The 10953-nt window shown below is 39.4% G+C and overlaps 1 protein-coding gene across 3 annotated transcripts in view; it reads right to left on the bottom strand.

The window, feature by feature from the left end:
• Window positions 1-4586: 4586 nt before the first annotated feature.
• Window positions 4587-10953, bottom strand: part of dyrk4 (dual-specificity tyrosine-(Y)-phosphorylation regulated kinase 4) — a 48601-nt gene continuing 42234 nt past the window's right edge. For 2 of the 3 annotated variants that reach the window (XM_063000105.1, XM_063000107.1), the window contains exons 8-14: window positions 9376-9514; window positions 7892-7973; window positions 7623-7795; window positions 6448-6508; window positions 6218-6347; window positions 5945-6111; window positions 4587-5470 (exon numbers count right to left, since the gene is read on the bottom strand). In XM_063000105.1, coding sequence (XP_062856175.1) covers window positions 5160-5470; window positions 5945-6111; window positions 6218-6347; window positions 6448-6508; window positions 7623-7795; window positions 7892-7973; window positions 9376-9514 — 1063 coding nt within the window. In that variant the 3' untranslated portion in view covers window positions 4587-5159. The remainder of the gene's footprint in view (window positions 5471-5944; window positions 6112-6217; window positions 6348-6447; window positions 6509-7622; window positions 7796-7891; window positions 7974-9375; window positions 9515-10953) is intronic. The other variant, XM_063000106.1, reaches the window with a different exon arrangement.

Here is a 10953-nt window from a genome sequence, read left to right as displayed (position 1 = left end):
GACTATATTAGCCGCAGTTTCAGGCCGGTGGCATTCGGCGCATGCGCAGTAGATATGTAGCGAGTTGCGTTGTTGCCCATAAATATTTAAAAAGGTATTTCTGCTAAAAATACGAGACATGTAGCACATGCTGCGACAAATTTTCACTACTCATTTTGTTCCGTAGAACATTATAAGCCAACGGCATTAAGTAAACCTAAGAGTGTACTGTTTTAACCGTGACATTTTAACCGGGCAGTCCAACATGAAGATAAGTCAACAACGCCAGGCAGAACTTTCCAAACTTTCATCTACCCACCCTGCTTAAAAATCATAGACACCAATAAAGATTCTGTTGGTTTCTAGTGGTGTCTCATAGTCACTAATAATATTTTGTGTTTTCCTTGGTTGGTAGCATAGTGTAAATGATTCTGATGGTTCAACAGGTGTTTGTTTTTTCATGTTTCAGGGTACACTATTAACAGATGTGGCTGATGGTGCAGGACTCGACTCCATTACCACTGCATATACCGTCAGTCAATACTGCTGTCTAAGGAAAACTTTGAGAAACATTTAACTGTGTGCGGTTCTAAATCAACCATAAATCAACTACGCTGTAGCCTAGTGGACCAGTGATCAGAGGGTCGCTGGTTCAAGCCCCACCACTGCCAGGTTGCTGTTGTTGGGCCCCTGAGCAAGGCCCTTAACCCTCATTTGCTCAGACTGTATACTGAAACTGTAATGTAAGTCGCTTTGGATAAAGGCATCTGCTAAATGCTGAAAATGTAATGTAAATGTAAATAAAAACCACTGCCAAAGCCATGTTCTGCCAGTGCAGAGTCAGTATTCATGTGTATTCACTGACTAACGTCATTGCATTTTGTAAATATAAAGAGGTTGTATTGTTTTACCTTTCCTATTAATATGATTTTTTAAAATCATTTGGAAACTCATAACTGATGCTGTTACACCGGCTCACCAGTCCATGTCTGATTTTTCTCTTCATGATGCTCCATACATCTTCACTGGAAGACATCTGGACCACAGACAGCCCAGTCAGGCACATGTCTACAAAGCCACATTGTTGTAGTGCATGCTGAATGCTAAAATTGTTAAAATAACCACTGACTTCCTGGGAAAAGATTTAACTTGATGGCAGCATGTGTGTCTTTTAAATCCCAATGTACTCCCCTATATCAACCTTCACACATACACAAGTCTCTCATACTGTGGGCATTGTTTTACCCCCCTTACCAGTGCAGATGCTTTTGCAATCCATATGGTCATTTTCGTCTTTAGCATGGTGAACTCAGCGTCCAGTTTTCATGTGAACTCATCTGACCACAGCACAGCACTTTTACAAGTATATGTTGTCTCTGACAAGAATTTAATGTAAATCATCAATAAATTGATTAATAACAACAGCATAATTGAGCTCTATCAAATTTTTATTTGCTTCATAAAAATAACACAGCTATTCTTTAGATTGACACCAGGTCTTATTTGCAAAGCAAGGAGTAGGCAAGAATGCAAAAAACAATCATTTTATCTTAGGACAATATTTGTTTTTGGGAAGCTGTTCCCAGTTTAAATACATCGTATGTGAAATGGGCCGTTATTGTTGGCAGTGTTTGGCTTTCGTATTACAACACTGTACTGTAAAAGAATGATTAAAATGTAAAAGCAAAACACAATTTCTAGAAGCAAATATGAAAAAAAGAAATTCATTCATTTAGTAATACTTCAACAATACAGAAACAAGTAAAACCTTGTCTAGTTTACATCACGTGACAGCATACACTTTTAGTGCACGGCAAAAAAGCATAAATGTACAGAACAAAATCTATATACTGATATATTTATTAATAATAAGTACTTTGAAACCAAAAATGATTATTTTGACTGGGTGCATAATGATACATCATAATTAATTACAGCAGCAGGTTTCTGGAGATCTGGGTTCTTACCAACTGTCTATAATGAGTATAGCATGTTCCACCCATGAGTTTTATACACATAATTATTCTTTTGCTAGTCTGATTCCCCCTTTCCTTTTCCCCCTAAAAACATACAAATGGTGGACTGGCTGCTTGGTATTGTTCCTAGGTGTAAATAAATGAGTGAACTGGTGGGTGCGTGATGCCCTGTGATCGACTCAGTGTTTCTGGGTGGCACCGGACCTGGCATGACCCTGATCAATTTCAGCTTCATTATTACTAAGAGTAACAAGTCATTCAGCCTCTCATATGTTTATACATTAATCATTAATCCTTATCAGGGTTAAACATACAAATGGTGGACTGGCTGCTTGGTATTGTTCCTAGGTGTAAATAAATGAGTGAACTGGTGGGTGCGTGATGCCCTGTGATCGACTCAGTGTTTCTGGGTGGCACCGGGACTGGCATGACCCTGATCAATTCCAGCTTTATTATTACTAACAGTAACAAGTCATTCAGCCTCTCATATATTTATACATTAATCATTTATCCTTATCAGGGTTGAAGTAGGTGTCGAGCCCATTCTGGAAATACAGCAGATTAAAAAATATTGTGGTAAATAAAGTACACAAATAACAACTGTGCTAACATCTCCCTCTTGTGGAGGAACTTCCATCTCCTACACGAGTGACAAATCACTTGAGGCCTTTCTTTTGAGAAGCACTAAATGTCATCACACAACAATTCATCATTTGGTTGTGAAAGATGTGAGAAAATTACAATACCCAAAAAACACATGCAAATATGGGGAGAACATGACAAATTTCAAAAATATTTAGGCCAGACCAGAGCCTAGGACCAAATCTGGAACCCAAGGCTATAGCTATGAATTGCACATTTATAGCTCAAATACTGCCATTGTAAATCATTCCTGCCGTATCACCAACTGATGGGAACACTGACAAATCCCAACATTACACAATGCTTGTGTGTGGAATATTTTTTACATTATTATATTGGGGGCACATTTTAAGCATGTCTAAATATTAAAGAGAGGGCGTGTCTTGCTAGGACCCCGTATTATGTTCTTATTCTGTCTGATTAAGGTTGGGGTGAGTTTGAAGCCTAATGTGGACACACTTTGCGTAAGGCAACAGTATATCTTTGACCCATCGCAGGGCATCACACACTTACCTCTTCATTTACTCTGCCAATTTAATTCTATGTAGCCAATCTACACACTAGTATGTCTTTCAGGTGTCTTTCTTTTCAGAAAGAAAACCGGTTAAACTCATGCAGACACTAAAGAGCATGTCGACTCCATACAGACAGTTCTAGTTATACACTATAGAGCCAAAAGTATGTGGATACCTGACCATGTTGGACATCCTATTCCAAAACCATGGGCATTTGTGGAAATAATAGTTTATGCTCTTTGGGAAGGCATGTTTCATTTTACATTTACATTTTCAGCATTTAGCAGACGCTTTTATCTAAAGAGACTTACAGTACTGTGACTGTATTTAGTCTAAGCAATTAGGGATTAAGGGCCTTGCTCAAGGGCCCAACAATGGCAACCTGGCAGTGGTGGGGCTTGAACCAGACCTTTTGAGTACTAGTCCAGTACCTTAACCACTGGGCTACAACTGCACAGTATGTTTGTGGGAAACGTGACCATTCAGTCAAAAGACTGCTTGAGAGGTTATGACGCTAATGTTTGATGAGAGGGCCTGGCTCACAGTCAACATTCCACTTCATTCCAAAGTTGTTCAGTATAGTGAAATATAGTAATATAGTGTAAAATTAATATGTTTGAAAAAATACACTGTGATCATCATCGCCCAGCTGTGCCTTGCCACTATTTTCAATCACATGACAATTTAGTTACAAATTATTTACCATTAAGTTAGAAAAAAATAACATTTTACCCATCATCCCCTATCATCCTTATCATTCCCAATACAATCTGTTTAAGCATAAATATAACAAAACATAAATATAACCTTTTATATACAGAATCCACTACTATCACCAATTAATCTCTAATAATAATAAATAATGTTCACCTGTGACTAGTAAAAAATACTTTTGGCTTAGTCTCACTGCACTGCCATAGAAAGCAGTGCCTCCATCCATCATTTAGTTAAATCCAACCCATAACAACCAAAAAGAGGAAAAAAACAAAATGACTTAAATCATGCAGACATGTTGTTCTGTATATTCGCTTTGGTATTCAGCTCGAAATATTTGTGTAACAACAGATCAGATCTAATATTCACAAAAGCATAATACTAAGTAATCGAAGAACAATTAGGAATTTAAAACGATTGAACAGCTGATTATGTGTATTTAGCAAAGACGTATAAAGTTAAAGCACATCACGAACACCAAAACAGCAAGCGATGTGCATATTAATCTTTTTCAAACATCTGACGATATTATAACATATAATTAATCATTTATCTTAACTGTTACAAAATATGAAAAGCTCCAAATAGGGATGCACTGATCCGATACTGTTCTGAATCGGTTTTAGATCAGATAAATGATCATTATGGGAAAAAAATTCATAATTTTGTCATTTATTCAGCTTCAGTAGCTCCCCAGAACACGAAGCACAACGTGCTGAAAGCAGGCTAAAAGATATGTAGAAAAACAGATGGACTGCAGTCAGTAATTGTAGAACTACAAAGTGCTTCTATATGGTAAGTGGAGCTGATAAAATAGACAGAGTGTAGGAACAAGGAGGTGGTTTTAATGTTATGGCTGATCAGTGTATGTGCACTGGTGCACAGTACCTCAGGATTTAGAAGCCCTGAGTATCTTCATCTTTGATTTATTTGGGTCATACGTCCAAGTAACCGCAGTTAAATGATTCATAGTTCTAAATGGAGGAAAGAAATTGGTTACTGTAATAATGTCAGCGCTGGATCTGCATCAGTTATTGACTGATACTGAAAGCTCTTTTAGTAGTGTATGGAAAATTGTATGGATCGGTGCATCCCAACCTTCAAACCAGTGTTTAGTAAAAACAAGTGCTAAAAGCTCTTACTGACCTTTTAGTTTCATACTATGATGTTGTTCTGCTCTGCATTTATCATCCTTTTCCAGAAAGAATTTCTGTATATCACAAATAGATCTACACAAGAACTGCATTATTTACAACCACTACTACTACTAAGCCACCGCCCATGACCTCCCTGACCCCACATCTGAACTGTGTCCCGTCCTGCACTAATAAGATTAATTGATAGGGGGAAGTGAGTGATGCTCCCTCTCTTCTGAGTCCGTGCTGGGTGATGACTGAGACTGGGGCTGGATGATTATTTCGACAGATCGTTCACCACTGTCTGATTTCCTCTCTGGGTTGCTCTGTGAGCTGCTTTCCGCTTTGCTGTCTGTGCTTTCTTTGCTGTTGGAGGTCGAGCCCACTCCTTCGCAGTTTTCTTTCTCAGCCGAAGCGCCGATCGGTCGCAGGCGCTCCGCTGTTTCTCGCTTACCTTCTTTGACTGATTTCTCCCTCTTCAGTCTGTCATCTACACCAACCATATCTGCTGTGGGGTAAAAACTGGTTTAGGACCTTACTGATTTTAGGTCTACATAAGGTAAATAAATTAAAGGTATATGAAATGGAGGTTGCCATTTATTTGCTTAGTATAGGAGTTATAAGCAGGCTGATACATAGTTTGTGCAATGATTCACTTCCGATATCTAGCTTTACTCTGTTGCTAGTTTGCCATTCCTGGGTAGATTTACAACTGTTCCTTGCTTTACTGTTGATTGGTAGAGTCTCATAAATGATGTAACTTATAAGGGCATCAAGGGCATACTTATACACTCTATACTGATCCAAAAGTTCTCAGGTGTAGCCAATTAACAAAGGTAAGCTGTATATAAAAGCATATAAATGCAATTATTACATTATTATTGTCATCTTTATATGCACTCTGACAATTAAACATCTGTATATAAGCTAACCTATAACCTCTGAATGTTACACATTCAGAACAGGATACAGTGATGCTTACCTGTTTTGTTCAGTGTTGTTCTGCGGAAACTGTAATCATAGCTGACGTCACTCTCTCCAGGTTTCCTGATTGCTCGAGTTTTTGGGCGGAGCCTGTTCAGCCGGCCTTCGTGTATCCACTCATGCTGCATGCCCTCATCTGGGGTCATTCGCTTAGTGGGGTCCCACCTATTACCAAAAGAAAGAAAATGCATTATCAAAACTGGATTTATATATCTGTTCTGTACTTGCAGTGCTAAATGTCATACACAACTGTAAATAAAAAATTACATACTCAAGGCATCGCCGTATGAAGTCCAAGAACAGAGGATCATTGGTTTTTAGGACACTGGCAAGATCCTTGGAGCTAGGTCTACGTTTTTTCCCCTTGCTGTTAGTAACGTTCCGTGGGTTTCCCTTCGAATCTGTATGAACAGCAGATGGATTGGTTTAACCATTAAACCAGGATAAATGTATAACATACAGTGTCTACATCAATCATCAGAATGAGAGAAAAAAACATACCAAAAAATAGTTTTCTTCTGGATGCAGTCTGAACAAAGTCATTTGGAGGCAAACCCATTATCTACAAAAAGAGAATAACTCAAATAAACATTTACATGCTTTAAATTAAAACATATACACCGATAAGGCATAACATTATGACCACCTTCCTAACTGACTGGTCTGCGGCTATGCAGCCCCATACGCAACAAACTGTGAGGCACTGTGTATTCTGACACCTTTCCATCAGAACCAGCATTAACTTCTCCAGCAATTTGAGCTACAGTAGCTCGTCAGTTGGATGAGACCACATGGGCCAGCCTTCAACAACCAGCCCCCCACCCCCCGTCGTTGCGCAAATGTTGTCGGTTCACCACTGTTCCTTCCTTAGACCACTTTTGATAGATACTGACCACTGCAGACCGGGAACACCCCACAAGAGCTGCAGTTTTGGAGATGCTCTGACCCAGTTGTCTAGCCATCACAATTTGGCCCTCGTCAAACTCGCTCAAATCCTCACGCTCGCCCATTTTTCCTGCTTCTAACACATCAAATTTGAGAATAAAAAGTTCACTTGCTGCCTAATATATCCCACCCACTAACAGGTGATGTGATAGAGATAATCAGTGTTATACACTTCACCTGTCAGTGGTCCTAATGTTATGCCTCGTCGGTGTACATGGCTTTATACAGATCACAAGAAACATCAGCAAGTTCATTAAATTGTAAAGAAAATATACAGTTAAAGTCAAAATGTTCAATACGCTTTTAAGGGACACAGACATCACATGGGCAAAAGTATGTGGACACGACTTTTAATTCCTGAGTTTAGGTGTTTCAGCCACAAATTAGATGGTGTGTAGAACATCCAGTGACCTGCACAAAGCCCTATCCACAACACCAATCTGAACACCTTTGAGATGAAATGGAACATGATTGCATTCTCTTCCAACATCACTACCTGACAAATGCTTAAATAATTAAATTGGGGGGGGCTGGGGTTGGTTGACCTGGATGAGCATCCAAACAAACACACTTGGTCATGCTTGAGGAAGAGGCAGTCAGGCGGGCCTGAAATTGCAATAATGCCATGGCATAAATGCCCCTATACAAGAGTACATAAACTTTTGACTTTTAACTGTTTTTATACCTTGAAATGTAGATTACTGAAATTTTCAGAAGGGGGTTTTTCTGACCTCCATGATGCAGGCGATCTGCTCAACCTCGCTCTCTCCAGGAAAAAGAGGGTAGCCTGTGTACAGCTCGGCCAGGATGCAACCCAAACTCCACATGTCTATAGCCATGCTGTACGGGTGGCCCAGGATTACCTCGGGAGAGCGGTAGAAGCGGCTCTGGATGTACGTGTACACTGTTAACAAGTATGTAAAAACACTGTGTTAACATACATTAATGATATAAAGTTTTAAGCATCCATGTATGCAACCAGCACAACAGTGAAATTTACCTCTCTGCTGCTCGTAACAGCTTGATCCGAAATCAACCACCTTGATATTCCCCTGTCCTCGCTGAGACAGAAGAATGTTCTCCTAGAAAGTACAGAAAGAATTGCTGGTTTATTATGCACCCATACCTTGTGACTAAACATATTGGCCATTTTACTAGGTACATGTACCATACTGGTTTACTTTGTAGGGTAATGTAATTAAATAACCACAATTTGTTATCTAACTGCCCATTAATGTAAAGACACCATTATTCACAGTGCAGTGACCCTGACTATGTATGATTTCAGGTGCAGCTGTAGTACTAGGGGTTTCCTGCACCTTACTGTTAATGCTTAATTAGATATAGATATTAGTTGACCCCTCAATTGTCACTGTATAATTCGCACTCTGCTTTAAAGGAAATTCATGGTAAACCCACGGTGGCACAGCGGTAAAATACACTAGCACACCAGAACTGACATCTTGAACTCGTGAGTTTGAATCTCAGCTCTGCTACTGGCGGGTTGGGCACCTACACAGACAATGGGTGTGTTCGAAAACCTAGTGAGCTCTCTACATAGACAGCATCTTACATCATCCTACGCGCACTCCTGAGAAGTAGGCTGCTCGAATTCCTAGGTGCCTAAAAATGCTGTCTACTAAGTCACCTTAAATCTGAACGCTATTTTGACAGAATAACGAGGGAGCATCTGATGCTCCCTTAACGGTGAAGGCAATCCCAGCATTCAGTGCGGCACAACTTTTTGTCTCACAGAAAAAAAAAAAATATGGCGGATGGTGCGGAGATTTCAAATGTAAATAAATTATTATTGATTTTTAATTTATATAAACTTGTGTTTACATACTGTATGTGCACAAGTGTCATTTATTTGCAAATTCGGTCTTGTCAGCAAATTTAACCGTTTTCGGTACACAAGAGGGAGATGTTATTTGACATGCTAGCGCGTTGTGCCACCCCATCCCATTGGTTTAAATGGCATGAAGTTAATTGCGTTAGCTTAGTAAGCGAAAACTGATGGAATCACTGTCTAAGTAGTGCGTTCAAATAACCTGCCTTATAAGTCAATGACTTATTAGAATCCTCTCTACTGAGGCAGCTGCCTATGTAGACAGTAAGACAGCAAGGCAGCTCACTAGGTTTTCGAACACACTCGATGATTGGCTCGTTTGTAGGGAGGGTGTTGAAGAGAATTATTCATTTTGATGCCATTACGACCTCTGCTGGCTGATTGATGGGGGAAAATGCAAAAATGTTAACCCACAATACTTATAGTACAATAGAACTTACTTAGAATTTGATTTTCTGATTACAGAAAAAACACAACAGCAGAAACTGCAGTAATTCCAAGGTAATGTCCCTTACAAATGATTGAGTCCTAGTTTAGATATAAATTAACATTCTTAAAAACACTTTCCATATATCCACATACCAAATTTGAAATGTATGCTAATTTCATTAAAGTATAATTTTTAAAAAATTTACCGGTTTGAGGTCACAGTGGATGATTTTCTCCCTGTGAAGCATCTGCAGGCATTTGAGCAGAGCGTGAGCGAAGCGTCGGATCAGAGCCAAGCTAAAACCTTGGAAGTTGTTTTTCTTGATCAGTTCATACAGGTTTGCACTGTGGAAACAAAAGAGAGTCACATGGATTCATTTATGGGTTACAGTTATTGGTCTCTAGTTAGCATATTGTTTGTGTTATTAGAACATTGTTGGAAGTTCAGTGTATTCATGAAATACCACAGGACATCATACACTCACTTACATGTAGGGTAAATATTCGAGAGGTAATCTAAGTACCCTTAAGAAAACCGAAACTCTACTGGATGTTTGTAGTAAGTGTCAACACAAACTGTCTTTTTCAATTATGCATGTATTTACACCAATCTGCCACCCAAAATCACTGGGTACAAGGCTGGTAACACCCAGTCCAGGACAGCAACTCATTTACTCACTCTTACCCAGCAGAGTATTTAAAATAGCCATTCCACCTTTAATAGGTTTCAGGAGGTGTGAGAAAACCTCCTGAGAAAAAGTACAGTGAGAAAGTGAGAAAACAGTGAGAAAGTGAGAAAAAGTACAAAGAGCAAACCCATTCAGACACGTGGAGAACAAACCAATCTCTGAACAGGCAGTGAGCAGAGGCAAGGATCAATCCCAGGTCCAAGGTTTCTACGCAGTACCCACCAGCTGCACCACCATACCACGTTTTAATATTTTTTACTAAGATGCAGTGTAATAACTCCTTCCACCTGTAGATGGCAGGATTGCAGAATATTCAGGTACACCTGGCTCATCACCATCCCGTCAAAAACGGGGCAACAACTACATGTGACACGTTGCCAGATCAAAATAAAACCCCGACAAATATGTGTTAATTGTTAAGTTATGGAATTCGATCTTAGAGAGCGGATTTAAAATTATATTTGGCAGTAAGGAGGCCAGCAACAGCAGCTGTAGAAAGCACCCACTTTGGCCGGTTGTAACCAGATCCTTCACACCATGAGTAGACAAGAAAAGAGATAGGAACATAATCAAGGCATTAAGTAAAGGAGTTGGTGACAGTAACATGAGACGCGGCGGTTTGTGTCTCACTCTGAAGGTCAGGACACACGAGCGGTTACACACAAAGCGCTAACTAATCACTTTATGCATGAGATCACCAGTTTGTATGTGTTAATAATCATCATTTTTAAATAAGTTTTAACATTTAAGTCATTTTATTCAAACATTGTTCAGTGTCATGCAGTAAACTACCAAAAGTTTTATTTCCATTTCATTTCCATTTTAAACAATTAAACAGGGAAGAATTACTGGCATACAATTTATTGAAAAAAGGACTCGACTGCAGGTCAGCCAGTCTAGCACATGCACTCTCTTACTAAAAAGCCACGCTCTTGTAACACATGCAGAATGTGACTTGACTTTGTCATGATGAAAAAAGCAGAGACCTCCCTAAAAAAAACAATGGCAACACCCTCATATCAGGGGGTTCCAGAGCCTATCCCAGCTTTTCAATTGGCACAACGCACATCCTGGAAGGGACGCCAGTCCATCGCA

Source organism: Trichomycterus rosablanca, chromosome 8, assembly GCF_030014385.1.
Source record: "Trichomycterus rosablanca isolate fTriRos1 chromosome 8, fTriRos1.hap1, whole genome shotgun sequence".
Classification (NCBI taxonomy): Eukaryota; Metazoa; Chordata; class Actinopteri; order Siluriformes; family Trichomycteridae; genus Trichomycterus; species Trichomycterus rosablanca.
This window is presented reverse-complemented; position numbering and strand designations above follow the sequence as displayed.